An 18,063-nucleotide genomic window follows, 5' to 3' on the forward strand; every position below is an offset into this window, starting at 1 on the left:
AAGTTAAGAAAAAACTCTAGGGGTAGGAGTGTTTGTAAAATATGTATATAATTTTTAAACTCTGAAATATTTATATTTATTTAACATTTATTAATGGGAAAACCCAAAGGTTCATTGGGGTTTTGACTTACATTGCATTCATCTATGAATGACATTACATTTAATACCTCAACTGCTTGAAATAATATGTAAGTTCAATACATAGTTCCATTTTAAAAACAAGCCTTTTGTAGGTAAAAACTATTTAAGAGTCAGTCATGAAATGTTCATTTCTTCAAAGAAAGAGTTGCTCACAAGCATACTAGCTGCTGTTGAGAGGCTAGCTGTAAAGCAGCGTGGCATGTAAAGATGACCTCCAAATGATTCTCTACCTTTTACTCTTACTCTACCCCTTTCCTCTGTATTTTAAACACAGGAGTGGGGATTTAACAATTTTGAATCTTTTTGAAAGTTGAGCCATTAAACAATTAAGTGAACCTTCTAAAAGGCAGCTTTTATTTCTTTAGTTTTACTTCCAATTCGTTAGCCCAAGGATTACAAATAGGTAACCATTGCCCTCAGTGTGGACTCTTCACAACTTTATGCAATTATTTGAATTACCCTGAGGAGAAAAATTAAAATTATGGTTTGCATTGATAATTAGATTGAAATTGTGATTTTATAATTTGCATTGATCAATAGTGATACTCAGACTTTGAAAGTCGAAATAGAATTACAACATGATGACACATGGGGGCACTCTAATCAATAAAATATATTTAGCTTTGTATAATAAATAAATTAAAACTTGACTTATAAGAGGAACAACTCTTTTTCTGTCTGCCAGTGAATCCAGTGGATTTTGGCTCCTACTCTTGGTAAGACTGCGAACACGTAGGAGGGTGGAGATGGGTGTGTGAAACTGTGCCACGGTCCTACCGCTGACAATGGGCAAGTTCTGCTTTTAACCACTGCAAGCCTCTTTCTCCTTCTCTAAAGTAGAGATGACAATGACTTCTTCAAAGATATATTGTCAGGATTAAATGAAGTCATACTAGTACACTAGTTGTTTTTCTTGTTATTCCCCTTCTATCCCAAATCCATAAAACTCTATAAATTGGGTATACGTTCAAAGGACAGCCACTAGTTGTTACATAAAAGTTATATGATAATGATGGAATATTTGCAATTTTTAGAACTACTATCTCTTTCATTTTGTCTCCAGACCAAACAAGAATTATACTTGCCAAGGCAGTGGAGTTCCCCATAGCTACAGAATCTGTGGAGAATAAGGATATCCTCCACAATTTTGGAACAGGGTCCAACATATACGTTTTCCTGAGAATGAAAACAGGAATGAAAATATTATCTGTCATTCCTACTTCATTTTTTGGGACCAATCTCATAATTAAAAGAAAATTTATTGGAATGAGTACCATCTAACTAACCATTTACCATCACATGGAATTTCATCATCACTTCCAGAACTATCTGGAAGTTAGGTGATAAATGAGAAAGGCTTTAGGCAAGGTCAGATTTTCTCAAAAGAAGATAAACACCTCACAGAGCAGGCCTTTTCTTTGTGAATTACTCACTGAGTTTCAGCTATATAGGCTCAAGACATTTTATTTAAAAACCAAGAGTAGTTCCTTCTACCAGACATGGGTCTTATTAACCAGTATGAAAGAGGCTAATGCATAAACCAGATGCCAGTTTTTGATTTATAGGGAGAACTGTCATGTGGGTTGCAATAATCTTGCCAGGATAACCATTTCTCTCTTTCTAGGAAAAAAGACACAGAAAGCCAAATTGTAATTAGAAAGCTGCTTGCTAATCCTAAGCAATTAGAGCAGGATGTTATTCAAGTGTTTATAGTTATCAGCCTAAATTACCCTATCCCCAGACTGTGCTTTACCTAAGTAGGGTTTGGCGATGTTTTCATTCACTGGGCTTCTACTCCTCACCAATTTTTTAAAATCAATTTTTGATACATATTATTCAAGCATATATCCATCCAAAGTGTAAAATCAGTGGTATTCGGTATAATCACATAGTTGTGCATTCATCACTTCCGTCATTTTTAGAACATTTTCATTATTCCAATAATAATAATAATAAAGCAAACAAAACCCATTACATCTCAATCTGTGCTTCCCCTGCCATACATAGCTGCTCTTCTGTTTCCTTCGTTTTAGAATATTTGTATCTATATATTGTGAAAATAGTCTTCTATATGCAATATCACCCATATTCATATTTTACATGAGGTTAGACTGTTATACAGTACCAATTACATTTTTTAGCTTTCCTTCCAGTAATGTGCAGGGCCTCAGATTTCCCCTTTAAACCATTGTTATATCCATATAATGGCTCTGCTAGTTATAAACACCATGATATGCTTTCACCATTTCTATTCATTCCCAACTATTTACAAACAACTTTTACCAGTTCTGCACAGATTAACCCTCAACTTGCCAATCTCTACCCTTATTCTTTTTTCTGGTTATCTATATTCTAATTATTAATTCCATGAGTTTACATAATATATTTAGTTCATAATAGCACGGTCATACAATATTTGCCCTTTTATATCTGGCTTGCTTCACTCAACATAATGTCCTCCAGGTTCATCCATGTTGTCACGTGCTTCATGACTTCATTTCTTTTTATCACTGCATAATATTCCATCACGTGTATACATCACAACTTGTTTATCCATTCATCAGTTGATGGACACTTGGGTTGTTCCCAACTTTTGGCAATCTTGAATAACGCTGTGAACATCAGTGTGCAGGTATGTATCTGTGTCACTGCTCTCAGTTCTTCTGGGTATAAACCTAGTAATGGCATTGCTGGGTCACATGGTAAGTCTATGTTCATCTTCCTTAGAAACTGTCCAACAGTCCTCCACAGTGGCTGTACCATTCTACATTCCCACCAACAGTGAATAAGAGTGTTCCTATCTCTCTATATCCTCTCCAACATTTACAGTTTCCTGATGTTTTAATAGTGACCATTCTAATAGGTATGAAATTATATCTCTTGGTAGCTTTGATTTGCATTTCCCTAATTGCTAGTTATGTTGAACATTTTTTTCATGTTTCTTTGCCATTTGTATTTCTTCTTTGTACAATTGTCTTTCAAGTCTTTTGCCCATTTTTTAATCAGGTAGTTTGTCTTTTTGTTGTTGACTGATATGATCGCTTACCTCCCATTGAGTCTGAGTTGCCTACTTTTTCACCCTTTTGACAAAGCCCTCTGAGGTGCAAAAGTGTTTAATTTTTAGTAGGTCCCATTTATCTATTTTTTCTTTTGTTGCTGTATTTTGGTGTAAGGTTTAACAAACTACTGCCTACCACAAGATCTTCATTTTCTTCTAGGAGTTTTATGGTTGTCACTTTTATATTTGTATGCTGAATCGTTTTTTTTTTTTTTTTTTGGTTATGGCTATCCAGTCCTCTCAACATCATTTGTTAAATAAACTATTTTGACAGCCCTGTGAAAAGTCACCTTGACTGTAGGTAGTGGGTATATCTCAGTTGGTTGAATGCCTGCTTCCCATGTGCGAGGTCCAAGGTTCAATTCCTGATGCATCCTGAAAAAAAAAAAGTCACCTGACTGTAGGTGTAAGGATCTGAAGGTTTAATTTCGGAGTTTTCAGTTCAGTTCCATTGGTCAATCTGTTCCTCTTTATGCCAGTAACATGCTGCTTTTTAACACTAAAATCTAAGTAACATGCTTTAAAGTCAGAAAGTGTGAGTCCTCCAACTTCATTCTTCTTTTAAAGATCTTTTTGGATATTTGAGCCCTTTACCGTTCCAAATAAACTTGATAATTGGCTTTTCCATTTCTGAAAAAAAAAAAGACTATTGTGATTTTTATTGGGATTGCATTGAATCTGTAATTCAGTTCAGGTAGAATTGACATGTTAATACTATTTAGTCTTCCAATCAGTGAACAGAGAATGCCCTTCCATTTCTTTAAGTCTTCTTCGGTTTCTTTTTTATCAATGGTTTGTAGTTTTCTGAATACAAGTCCTTTATGTCTTTGTTAAGTTTATTCCTAAATATTTGACTCTTAATTGCTAGTATAAGTGGAATTTTTTTTCTGATTTCCTCTTCAGGCTGTACATCAGTAGCGTACAGGAACACTGTTGATCATTGCATATTAATCTTGTATCCCACCACTTTGTTAAATGCCTCTATTAGTTCTAGTAGCTTTGTTGTGTATTTTTCAGATTTTCTAGATATAGCATTATATCATCAGCAAATAGTAGAAGATTTACTTCTTCCTTTCCTATTTCAGTGCCTTTTATTTCTTCATCTAGCCTAATTGCTCTAGCTAGAAATTCTAGCACAATATTGAATGACAGTGGTGACAGAGGGCATCTGTATAATGTTCCTGACTCAGCAGGAAAGTCTTTCACCACTGAGCACAATGCTAGCTGTAAGTTTTTCACATATGCACTTTACCATGTTGCAGAAGCTTCCTTCTATTCCTATCTTTTGGAGTGTTCTTATCAAGAAAGGGTGTTATATTTTGCCAAATGCATTTTCTGCATCAATCCAGAAGATCAAGTGATTTTTCTTCAATTTATCAATGTGGTTTATTACACTAACTGTAATTTATTACCACATTGTAATTTATTACACTGATTTTCTTATGTTAAACTACCTTTGCATACCTGGAATAAACCCCACTTGATTGAGGTGTATAATTCTTTTAAAGTGCTTTTGGATTTGGTTTGCAAGTATTTAGTTGAGGATTTTTGCATCTATATTCATTAGAGATATTGATCTATAATTTTCTTTTTTCATAGTATCTTTATTTGATTTTGGTATTGGGTGATGGCTTCATAGAATGAATTTGGTAGCGTTCTTTTCTGTTTAATTTTTGGAAAAGGTTGAGCAAGATTGATATTAGGTCATCTTTGAATGATTGGTAGCATTCACCTGTGAAGCCATTTGATCCTGGGCTTTTCATTTGGAAGGCCTATGATGACTATTTCAATCTCTTCACGGGTGATTGGTTTGTTGAGCTTTTCTAATTTTTTCCTGAGGTTAGTGTAGGTGGTTTTTGTATTTCTGTGAATTTGTTCATCTCATCTACATTGTCTAGTTTTCTGAAATAAAGTTGTGCATGGTACCCTCTTATGATTTCTTTTATTTCTGTAGGGTTAGTGGTAATGGCCTGCCTCTCATTTCTGATTTTATTTATTTGGATCTTATCTCTTTTTTCCTTTGTCAGTCTAGCTAAGTGTTTGTCAATTATTTTGATCTCAAAGAACCAACTTTTGGTTTTGTTGATTCTCTCTTGTTTTTTTGTTCTCGATTTCATTTATTACTACTCTGATCTTTATCTTTTCTTTCCTTTGTCTTGGTTTGGCATTAGTTTCCTGTGCTTTTTCTAGTTCTTCCAGGTATGCAGTTAGATCTTCAATTTTACCTTTTTCTTCTTTTTTAATGAAAGCATTCAGGGCTATAAATTTTCCTCTTAGCACTGACTTTGTAGTGTCCAATAGGTTTTGATCTGTTTTGTTCACATTTTAATTTATCTCAAGGTATTTGCTGAATTCTCTTGCAATTTCTTCTTTGACCCACTGATTATTTAATAGTGTATTCTTTAATCTCCATATATTTAAGAATTTTCCCTTTTTCTGTCCATTACTGATTTCCAGCTTCATTCTAAAAAAAGTGTTTAGTATAATTTCAATCTTTTAAAATTTATTAAGTCTTTTCTTATGAACCAACATATGGCCTGTCCTCTAAAAGGATCCATGAGCACTTGAAAAGAATGTATATCCCACTATTTTAGGGTGCAATGCTCTATAGATGTCTGTTAGGTCAAGTTCATTTATCATATTATTCAAATTCTCTGCTTATTTATTCTCTTTCCAGATGTTCTATCCAATACTGAGAATGGTGTATTGAAGACTCCAACTATTACTGTAGATACACCTATTTCTCCCTTCAGTTTTGCCAGTGTGTGCTTCATATATCTTGGTGCACTCAGGTTAGGTGCATAAATATTTAGAATAGTTATTTCTTCTTGGTGGATTGTCCCTTTTATTAAAATATAATGGCCTTCTTCATCCCTTATAACAGTTTGTATCTGAAATCTATTTTGTCCAATATTAGTATCGCTACTCCTGCTCTTTTTTGGTTACTATTTGCATGGGATGTCTTTTTCCAGCCTTTCACTTTTAACCTGATTGTCTCTTTATGTCTGAGGTGAATCTTTTATAGACAACATTTATTTAATAGATGGCTCATATTTTTTAATCCATTCTATCTGTCTATGTCTTTTGATTGGGGAGTTCAAACCATTAACAATCCATGTAATTACTGTAAAGCAATTTGTTACTTCATCCATTTTGTCCTTTGGTTCTGTTGTCATATCTGACTGTTTTCTGTCTTTTTACCCTTTAATCCTTTAATTTACCCTTCTTATTAATCTTCATATCTACTCTCTTTTCAGGTCTCCTGCCCTTGTTTCTTCCTTTCAGGGAGCAGCCCTCCCTTTAGCATCTCTTGTAATTCTGATCTTTTATTCTACCTGTTTTTGTTCATCTGTGAAGACTTTGAATTTACCCTCATTTTTGAAGGACAGTTTTGCCAGATAACAGAATTCTTGCCTGGAAATTTTTCTCTTTCAATATCTTAAATACATTATACCACTTTCTTCTCAGCTCCATGGTTTCTGATGAGAGGTCAGCACTTAATCTTATAGAGGTTCCATTGTATATGATGCTTTGTTTTTCTCTTGCTGCTTTCAGAATCCTCTTTTTCTCTTACATTTGTCATTCTGAATAGTAGGTGTCTCAGGCTAGTTCTGTTTGGATTTATTCTGTTTGGGGTGCATTGTCCTTCTTAAATTTTGATATTTGTACTTTTCATAAGGTTTGGGAAGTTTTCAGTTATTATTTCCTCAATTATTCTTTCTGCTTCTTTTCCATTCTCTTCTCCTTCTGGGACACTAGTAATGTGTATGTTTGTGTATTTCATATTGTCATTCATTTCCCTGAGACCCTCCCATTTTTTCCATTCTTTTCTCTTTCTTTTCTTCTGTCTTTTCCAGTTCAGATGTTCTGTCTTTGAAATCCTAGTTCTATCTTCAACCTATTCAACTCTGCTCTTATGTGCCTCTAATGTATTTGTGTGTATGTGTGTGTGTGTTACTGGGATTGAACCTGGGACCTCATAAGGGGGGGGAGGCAGGCACTCAACCTCTGAGCACATCTGCTCCCCCACTAATTTATTTTTAATCCCATCCATCATGTCATTCATTCCCATAAACTCTTACTCTTCTTCGCAGGCTTTCAAATTGTTCTTTATGCTCACCCAGTAACTTCTTAATATCCTTATGTCTTTAGGCATATTTTCTTTTAATTCTCTGAATTGATTTAAGAGAGTTTTTTCAACATGTTTTTAGGTTTTCTAGGCTGCTTACCCTTCCTATGAGTTTTATGATGAGCATTTCCATTTCTGCAAAGAAGTTTGTTGTCATTTTGACTGAGATTGCATTGAATCAGTACATCACTTTAGGCAGTATTGACATCTTATATTAAACCTTTCAACTCATGATCCTGGAATATATTTCTATTTATTTAGGTCTTCTTTAATTTCTTTCAATAATGATTTGTAGCTTCCTGTGTACGAGTGCTTTACATCCTTGGTTAAATTTATTCCTAGATAGTTGATTCTTTTGTTACTATTGTAAATGGAATTGTTTTCTTGGTTTTCTTTTTGATTGTTCATTGCTGGTATATAAAAGCACCACTGATATTTGAGTATTGATATTGTACCATACCACTTTGCTTAATTCATTTATTAGATCTAGCTTTTTTTCTCACAGATTCTTCAGGTTTTTCTATTTATAAGACCACGTCATCTGCAAAGAAGAAGTTTTACTTCTTCCATTCCAATTTGGGTGCCTTTTATTTCTTCTTCTTGTCTAATTGCTCAATTTACATGCAATATTGAATAGCAGTGGAGAAATAGGGCACCCTTGTCTTGCTCCTGATTATAGGGACAAAACTTTTAGTCTTTTACTATTAACTATGATGTTAGCTGGTAGTTTTTCATTTATGCCCTTTATCATGTTCAGAAAGTTCACTTCTATTCCTAGTTTTCTGAGTGTTTTTATCATAAAATGTTGCTGGATTTTGTCAAATACCTTTTCTGCATCAGCTGAGATGATGATATTTTGTTTTTTCTTCATTCTACTAATGCGTTGTATTATACTGATTATTTTTATTATGTTGAAACACCCTTGCATTCCTGGGATAAATTCCACTTGATCATGGTGTATAATCCTTTCAATCTGCTGCTGTATTTGGTTTGCTAGTATCTTTGTGCCTGTATTCATAAGGGAGATAGTTATATGATGAAGTTATGTGATTTATTTTCTTGCGATATTTTTAATTGGCTTTGGTATTAGGATAAAGAGTTAGGAAATGTTATCTACTCTTCAATTTTTTGAGAGTTTGAGAGGATTGTTGTTAATTCTTGTGTTCAATTTGTGTTTGTTTGAAAGCTGCAAGATACTTTTTATTTACAGGGCTTTGAAATTTACAAGGAACTTTCATTAATATTTCAATAAATTTGTTTTTAATTAGCATTTATTATTGTGGATGTTGAATCCTGGTTTCATTTTATTTCATGGATAATAATGCTGTGTTCCTGAAGGGTTGCTCTAACAGTTATGTGGAATAATTAAAATAGCCTTTTGTAGTGCTTATAATTTGGCAACTAAAAGCACTCTAAGACTCATTTCTTTAATCTATGTAAAATATAATTTTAAGACTTTTTTTGAGACATTTGCTTTGTTTCTTGGGACAGTTGGAAATGTGCTGAGGCATCCTATAGCCAAAGTTGAGTATTTCTCATATAGAAAAATTATCCAATCTTTCCTTCTGAATGTGTGCAGACTCTGGACTCTGCCTGGGTGGTGATTCCAAGAACTGGAAAGGAGAGTAAGAATGGCTGTTGAAAGTAAATGAAATTTAAAGCCCCAGTTATAAACCTGGTGTGGACAGAGCAATAGAGAATGACTTGGTAGTGAGGGGAAATCAAAAGCATCAGATTCACAGTCAAGATCTGGAACCTGGTCTACCACTGAAGCAAAACTGAAAATTCTCAAGGGCATGTTTTAAATATAGTCTTTTTTAAATCACAAAATTAGAAAGGCAGTAGGATCATCCAGGGTTAATTGTGGCACTTGCCTTCTCTAAGTTGTTATGAATGCAATTTTAAATGATTATACAGCCATTTGTCGATAATCACTTCTTTTCGAGAACAAAAAAATTGTCCACTAAACTCTGCAATCCCACTGTTGTAGCTCCCTGGCTACTAAAACAAATTTCATACAATGGGCTGGCTTAGCAACAGGAATTTCTTGGCTCATGGTTTCAAAGGCTAGAAGGTTTGCTTCCCCCCGGGGTTGGTACATTCTGGCTGGTAGGCAGTCCTTGGTGTTCCTTGGCTTTTCCGTCACTTAACAATGCACATGATGGACTCTCCTTGCTTCTCCATTCTCTTCTGGGTTCTGTTTACTTCTATTTTCTAGCTGATTCCTGTGGCTTCTCTTTCTGCGTTCAATTTCCTTTGTTTGTAAGGACTTCAGCCATATTGGATTAAGACCCACCCTTATTCAGTTTTGGACACATGTTAACTAATAAAACCTTCATAGGTCTTATTTACAAATGGGTTCACACCCACAAGACCAGGGGTTGTGAGCTGAACTTGCCTTCTGTGAGGACATGATTCAATCCCTAATACTGTTTTAGTCTGCCAAAGGGCTGCCAATGCAAAGTACCAGAAATGTGTTGGCTTTTATAAAGGGTTTTTATTTAGGGTAAAAGCTTACAGTTCCAAGACTGTGAAAAGTCCAAACTGAAGCAGCATTAGAGATGCTTTCTCACCAAAGTCAGCTACTGTTGATCCTGGCATGTTGCTATATGGTGAAGGAAGATGGTCGCAGATCTTTGCTGAGGTTTCAGGCTTGACCTCTGGGCTCACCATCTCCTCTTGAGCTTCTCCATCAGCCCAGTCTCTCTTACATAGCTAGATCAACATGGCAGCTTCCTTTTCCTGTGTCTGTCCAAGTGAGTCTCTCTCTGAGTTTCAGTTTCTGTCAGATCCAGCAAGGGTGCAGAATCACAACCTGAGTCACCTCTCACTGACATAGTCCAATCAAAAGCCCTAAAGTGATTTTATCAAGTAATCTAATCAAAGGCCCCTCAACTGAATTTAATGTAATCAATGGGTACCACACTCAGAGGAATAGATTAGTTTACAAATGTAATATTTCTCTTCTTGGGTTTCTTAAAATAATTTCAAACTGCCATATCATTAAAATATATTTTAGATATAATCTTTTTTTCACTTCTCATTGTACATACTAATTCTATCCTGATTTTCTTCCACATGACTCTTGGTAAATCTTAAAAAGTACTTTTTATGTCTTAATCTATCATTTCTTGAGGTTTTCACAAGAGCAAATGTGTTCAACATTCACCATTTCCAATTTAAAGCATGGTTTTCATTTGTTTTCAAATTCTGGAAAATTATTGCTTTGGAGGATTCATTTTTCATGCTTTGTCTCATCCCATGGGTGTTTTTTTTTTGGAAAGCTTTAGTAACATATGTTCAGCCATTTTCAATGATGGGAAGGTGAGAGAGAAAAATCAACTTTTCTTCTTAAAAGATTGAAATATATTTATGGTTTCAGCTGGACCATTTGGTCATAATAAAGCACAAAAAATCATGCAAATGTTTAAAGAATCAGTATCAAGTCAGTCATCAGTAAGAAAACTCTTGCATTGCTTAAGAATAATAAAATAAAACTGGAGAATTATTTACTTGTGGGCAATATTGAATATCATGTTTTCATGATTATTTTACCTAAATATTCCCATGAATATTTATTTTAAAGTCATATAGTATTAGCAGTAATGTATATCTGCTTTTAAACTTATATTCACTGCTGCTATGGGTGGTTTTAGTTTTTTAATTGTAGTTTTGTAAAGAAGGAAAAAAATAAGAATATTAAATGTATTTATACTTTTTTGATGCAGTGTTAGACTTAAAGTGAATATCATAAAAGCCTGAAAATGTAAAAGGTAAACTCTTAGGCATGTTTCATTTACCTCATGGGAATGGAAGTTATAGTGTTGATTTTCATACCAGGCTGTCTCTACCTAGATGTGAAATGGAGAGTAATTGTAAACTTAATCTACATGCCCAGCAAAAGACATTTACTAAAAATTTATACAATAAGCAGAGACCTTCAAGTTCCTTTAGTTATTTTCTCTTTTTTCCAGGATAGTCTCAAATTTAGTTTGTCAGAGGAAGAGCATACATAAACATTTACAGCTCTACGCTGACTTTAGCATATAGTTTGAAAGAGTTTCATTGAATGAAATTCCTTGTGTAATGTAATACAACTTAATTTGATATTATGAAAATTTTATTTGCAATAAAAATAGAATTGCTCATTTTATGAGAGAAGCCATCTGTGATTCTTGTTATTCTGTACTCATCTTAGTTCTTTTACATGCAAACATCTCTATGTTTTCTTTTGTAATTAGGCATATAATAAGCATCCTAACCCATGAAGAAAAGGCCGTCTGCAAGATGGTACATCTTGCCTGCATAGCTGTTTCTCGTCTTACTGCCATTCATAAGAATATATGACAGGCCAGTTGAAATGAAATTTCCTGTGTTTAAAATATAAATTGTATCAGGAAGCACAAAACTGTGATTTAACACTGAAAGTAAAACATATTACACTACTTGAAGGCATATTCCTACCAAAATTGTAAAATGTTTTTGTATTAACAAAATGCCTCTTGAAATGTAATGAAATAAGCATCAGATTCCAATGCAGTTTGGAAGGGCTCAACATGTAAGATAAACTGATTCCACCGTGATTGATTTAAATCCATTACTTTGTCACTAAATGACTTCACAACTGGCTTGAAAAGAGCTACCACTTATAAATCCTGATAAATGTTTTTTAAACTTCATCACAGTTGATGTTAAGCATGATGTTTCCAAAGAATAATAATATATTGAGGGAAGCGGACTTGGCCCAGTGGTTAGGGTGTCCATCTACCACATGGGAGGTCCACGGTTCAAACCCCGGGCCTCCTTGACCTGTGTGGAGCTGGTGCATGCACAGTAGTGATGCGCGCAAGGAGTGCCGTGCCATGCTGGGGTTTCCCCCATGTAGCGGAGCCCCACGCGCAAGGAGTGCACCCTGTAAGGAGAGCTGCCCAGCACATAAGAAAAGTTCAGCCTGCCCAGAATGGCGCCACACACATGAAGAGCTGAAACAGCAAGATGACGGCAACAAAAAGAAACACAGATTCCCATGTCGCTGACAAAACAGAAGCGGACAAAGAAGAACACACAGCAAATAGACACAGAGAACAGACAACTGGGGGGGAAGGGGGAAGGGGAGATAAATAAATAAATAAATAAATCTTTAAATAATAATAATAATAATATATTGAGTTTTGGTTTTCCTGTTCTTTCTCCAGGGCAAATTCTGTTTTATCCCTTTTTCTCTGAGTTATCATTGAATTTTCAGTTTTGCTGGCAATATCACATACTTGTTTCCTTTACAATTTATAGTGATTATTGCATTTCTCTTTGAGTTATAAGTGCTGAAAAGGCCTCTGGGACTTTTCTTTCTTTCATTATTTTCAATGGTTACCTTTTATGTATCCAGGAAAAAATAATACACCAGCTTGACTTGATTTTGAGGGATCATATCCACGATACTTTGTAGTAGGATAGCTTTCGAGCTGTGTTAACTGAGACCTGCACAGTAGGGTTCAGTGAAGAGACAGCAGAAATCTGGAATAGGTGCTAAATTATTGTTTTTACTACTGCACATCACATTATCAGATGTGGTGTCAGCACTTAATGAGTTTTTATTTTGATATTGCTCTTGCTTTAGAAGGGTTCTATAGGCAGAGACCCACATTTTTGTAATCTCTCAGGCTAGAAACTTTCTCCACACACTTCCTCTCTCTCCTGTGTTACCTTCCTTCTTCCCATATTCATTAAGCACCCCTGTTATGTGCAAAAGCACTTTGCTATGTGTTCTATAGAAAGCAAATATGTATGAAACCTCCCCTGCTCTCTTGGAATTTAGTCCAGTTTTGAAAGGAAATGAGATCAGTCTTCAAATGCATTCAGAACCAGTTCATGGGTGACAAATAAGCGCAATCATCTAAGTGCTAAAAGGGGTGGTAACGCAATGGAGAGGTTCATTTTCTTATCAGAGACAATAAATGGGCAGACACAGAACTATTGTCAGTCCATAGCTATGTTTCACTCAATTCATGTGGTGGTGGTTTTTGTTTTTGTTTTCCTAAATTAAATTATTTTCCAATGTGTAAGTATTAGGGAATTTCACATTTAAAAAAATAGGAATTTTCAGGCTTCTCTCGAAAAGACCAGGATTTCTAGCATCCTGAATCCTCTCTTCCCTGACAGCAGAGAGGAGCTGAAGCCTGAAGCACATCAGGCCACACTCCCTCCTCCACCCACCTGGCCCCTTCCTTTGCCTATGCTTCTTGCTTTTACCCAAAGGCATCTGAGTTAAAGAGACCTGCTTTTTACTTATTCTGACACCAGATCAGCTCCGGCTTCTTTTTAAAATTTTTCCACTTTTCTTCTCGTATTTCACTGTCACTGTCTTTTACCAGGTCTCCATTGCTGCATACCCAGCAGCCAAGGAGCCTCCTGTGGAACTGACCTCCTTCCCATCTCTTCCCAGTCAGTACAAACATGCAAATCTCTGATAGTAGGTGGCATCCTATGGGGCTGGGTCACAGTTAGAGGACAGGCTGGGGTTACTGCCAGATACAAATAATAATGCAGATACCAGACATTACAAACCAAGGACCAGAAGGCCAGTAAAGAATTATGGGAGGTTTCTCAGAAGCCAAGGAACAAAGATGAATTAAAAAGAGGGATGGAAATGGGCAATAAATACATGAGAAGATGCTCAACATCATCATACATCAGGGAAATTAAAACCATATGAGATACTATTACAGATCCACTAGAATGACTGAAATTAAAAAGACTGACAATACCAAGTGTTAGGACACAGAATAGCCAGCCATCTCATACGTTGCCAGCAGGAATGTAAGATGGTTTAACCACTTTGGAAAATAGTATCACAGTTTCTTATGAAGCTGAACACATGAAAAAGGAAAACCTGTGCCTACGTAGAGACTTGTACATGAATGGTCATGGACATTTTATCCATAATAACCAAAAACTGAGAACAATCCAAATATTCATCTACACATGATTGCACAAACACTTTGTGATATATCCATTCAGTAGAATACTACTCTGCAATAAAAATGGAATGAACTTTTGATACACAGAACATCATTCTTGAAACCCAAAATAATTGTGCTGAGCAAAAGAAGCCAGATACTACAGAGGCCAGGCTGGGTGCTTCCTAAGAATAGGAAAGTTTAGAAACAAAACTAACCCAGAGTTATAGAAAGCAGATCAGTGGTTCTTTGGAGCCAGAAGTGGGAGGAGACTGGCTGCAGAGGGGCAGGAGGGAACTTTTTGGGGTGATGGAAATATTTTATATCATCATTGTGGTGGTGATTGCCTGGGTATACATATTTGTCAAAATGCATAGAACTGTGTATTTTAAATATGTGCATTTTGTTGTCTGCAAATACTACCTTAGTGAGGTTAATTACATTTTTTAAAATACTAAAAAACAAAACAAAACAGGAACAGGCAATCATAGGAAGGAGGCAAATGAAAAACCAGGACAAGAAAGAATACAAAGAAGAGAGAGAGAATAGCAAAAGGCATAAGCTATTACCAAGTGTTAATTTGGCGTCCTTTGATTCTGGGGAACCCCTTTGCTGTTGCAGTAATCTTCCATTGCCCAGATCTGTCCGTGCAGACAGATGCTGAATCCAGCTTGCCTTAACAGAACTCAGCATCTTATTATTATATCAATTCCCTGCTCAAAGAACTTAAAATTCTTCCTATTTCCCATCACATAAAGCAAGGCTTGGCCTACCACTAGGTTTGTAAATATTGCAACACAACCCCACTTATTTGTTGATATATGTCTATGGCAGAATTGAAGTATTTATGATACAAACTGTATAGCCCACAAAGCCTAAAATAATTTATTACCCAGTCCTTTATGGAAAAAGTTTTGGATCCTTGACATAAAGCCAAGTCTACCGTACTTTTACTTGCCTCTCCTTCCCTTTCCCCCTACCAGCTTCCTTTCTATTTAATCTTGTTTTCGACACCTGCCTTCTAGGGCCCCAGATTTAATTGCAATAATTATCTTACTACCATTATACAGTCTATGCTAACTATTCTTTTATGCTGGTAATTATTCTGTTCACCATAATCTGAAATGACTTTATTCTTTTCCTGTCTTTTGAATTCCTACCCCTAACTCAATTTCTGCTTCTTCTTCAATGGTATCTCTTGACTGCTCCTGCCCTATTTTAACAAATTTTTGAAGGAATTAGTATCATGTGCTTGGCCCTTGGCTGGTTTCTAGTTGGGTTACTTTTCCTTACAACTAGATTGGAAACTGTTCAAGGAAGGTTCTTATATTTATATTCCTGTAACCTCCTTTTTCTCACCCCATCCAATGTTCAGGACAATAAGACAAAATATATCTTTAATCTGTCTGCTCTGTATCTTCTCCCCTGCCACAATCCTCAGTCAATTCATCTTATTATCTTAACTGGTCTCTCTACTCTGTTCTTACCCTTCTCTCTGTTCTTCACATAATGGTGAATACTTCTGAAAGTAAACTAGATTATTTTACTTCATTCTTGAAACCTTAAAATGCTTCCATGCTTTCCCATTGCATTTAGAATAAAATCTAACCCCTGCCTACCATACCTACCTCCTCCTGTCTCTCTCTGTACTTTACTAACTCATGGCTTTTCCTAGCTCATGGCATTTGCAGATGCTGTTTCTTCTCCCAGAATCTCCTTCTTGGAGTTCTTCCCATGGCTTCATATCCTTCAAGGCTCAGCAGGAATGTCACCCCTTCCAGGGCTTCTCAAAGGAGTGCTCCCACCCCTCCCCCCAAAGTGCTTTCTATAATATAATAGATAAATAAACCTTGTTTATTTCTTTCTAAGGTATTCAGCAGAGTCTGAGATCTACCTTGTTTATGTATTTGTTTATTGTCTGTCTCCTTCCACCAATTAATAACCACCATGAGGACAGGGATCTTTCCATCTTGTGTGCCATTGTATCTCCAGCAATTATTATGGGATCTGTTTCTTTGAAGATACTCCATAAATGTTGAATGAGCAAGCAAGTGAAAATTTAGTGGGCAAATAAAAATTTATCAGTATTTGTTCTTTTTTTCCCCTGAAAATTTCTTTTCCTAAAAGAGTTCTTTTTTCCCCCTAATTGTTACAGGTACTTCTGTTGTGACTTTAAAAGCTTTTGTTCTCGACTCAATTGGGGACAGCATTCAATATTCAATTTTTAGTGGAAATGAAGATGGTGTTTTTTCCCTCTGCTCTGATTCAGGTAATCCTTCTCTACCCAATAATAGCTTTATTACTTGCTCCATTTAATGTTACTAGTAATAACTACTTTTGCAAAGAAAACTCAAAATGTTAAAGTAAGGAATTGTTAACAGTAAATAATTTAGGAAATAAACAATGAATTTTATGGTAGTTGATGAGAAATGATTGGAAATCAAGAACTACTTGTGTATACTTACTAAAAATTCTATTTTTCACATTTCAAAATTAAGCAATGCCCATTCTACCCTTTGAAATTTTGAAGATAAATTGATTTCTACTTAAAATTTACCCATCTAACTGAGAAAATTTGAGATGCACCAGGGTATTCATTGATACTGATTCTCAATTGAAAATAAGCACACATGTCTAGCCTTAGGGGATTTTCATCAGAGAGTCTTCTAATTTACCACTTAATGTCAGCAATGCAACAAAAAAAGGACAGCTGGGAAGGTTTCTATGTGGTGGTAAAAAAAAATTACTTCCAAATACAGCTTGTATTAAATTTAACCTTAATAAGACCATTATTGCATTTTAAATGAATACCAATTGATTATTTGAAACATACTTTTTTGACTAACAACTATGGAGTAGATACATATCTACTGCTTCGTTGTCAAACCTCAAGAAGAATGTTTTTAATATTTCTATATTACCATACAATTGCCCTATTTAATATGCACTACATACACATGGGAAGAATTCAGTCGGGGAGGGGAGGTACAATTACTTAAGTAAAAGCCCTCTCGTCTAGGGTGGTATTATGACTTTTGAGTCCACACGACCTTTGGTCAGCAACATTTCTGAAGTAGGCTGCTAAAACTTTTCATCTCTTCACCCTGTTACTGGATTAAGGGGTGGTGCTGTTTGTGAACATCCCTATGGCAAGTATAAAACAGTATCTCGCTGTAGTTGTACTTTCCATTTCTCTGATTATTAATGAAGTTGGGCAATTTTTCATAGTTTATTGGCCATTTCAGTGTTCTCCTATGTGAAATACATGTTGACATGGTTTACTTCTTTCTACTGGCTTGTTTGTATTTCTCTTTCTGATGTGTAAAAATTTTAAATATAATATTAGCACATGACCTTTTTCCATTTTTTTCTTGAAATATTTTTCTCAGTTTATGACTTATCTTTCACTTTCTTAATGGCCTGTTTTGATTTTAATGAGTTAGAATTAATCAGTATATTTTATGATCTCTCCTTTTTTGTAAGAATCACTTCCTAATCCTGAGATCATGAAGATAAGCTCACATTGTCTTTTAAAAAATTTATAGTTTTCTCATGTTTCATACTTAAATATTTAGTCTACCTAGAATTGATTTTTGTGTTTTCTGTGAGTTTAGGAACACATATTTTTCTTTTCTTCTTGTTTCCCCCATGAAGATTGCCAGTTATTCCAATGGAGATAATATTCCCCTTTGATCTACAGTACCACTACTATCTTATATCATGTGTCCATGACTTTTTACTAGATTCTCTACTCCTTTCCATTTATCTCTATCAACACA

General features: G+C 35.2%; 1 protein-coding gene across 1 annotated transcript in view; it reads left to right on the forward strand.

Moving 5' to 3' along the window:
- DCHS2 (dachsous cadherin-related 2) overlaps positions 1-18,063 on the forward strand; it is a 282,266-nt gene that overhangs the window by 238,196 nt on the left and 26,007 nt on the right. The window contains exon 14 of the mRNA XM_058274999.2: positions 16,440-16,553. Coding sequence (XP_058130982.1) covers positions 16,440-16,553 — 114 coding nt within the window. The remainder of the gene's footprint in view (positions 1-16,439; positions 16,554-18,063) is intronic.

The sequence above is a fragment of the Dasypus novemcinctus genome, chromosome 1 (genome assembly GCF_030445035.2).
Source record: "Dasypus novemcinctus isolate mDasNov1 chromosome 1, mDasNov1.1.hap2, whole genome shotgun sequence".
NCBI lineage: Eukaryota > Metazoa > Chordata > Mammalia > Cingulata > Dasypodidae > Dasypus > Dasypus novemcinctus.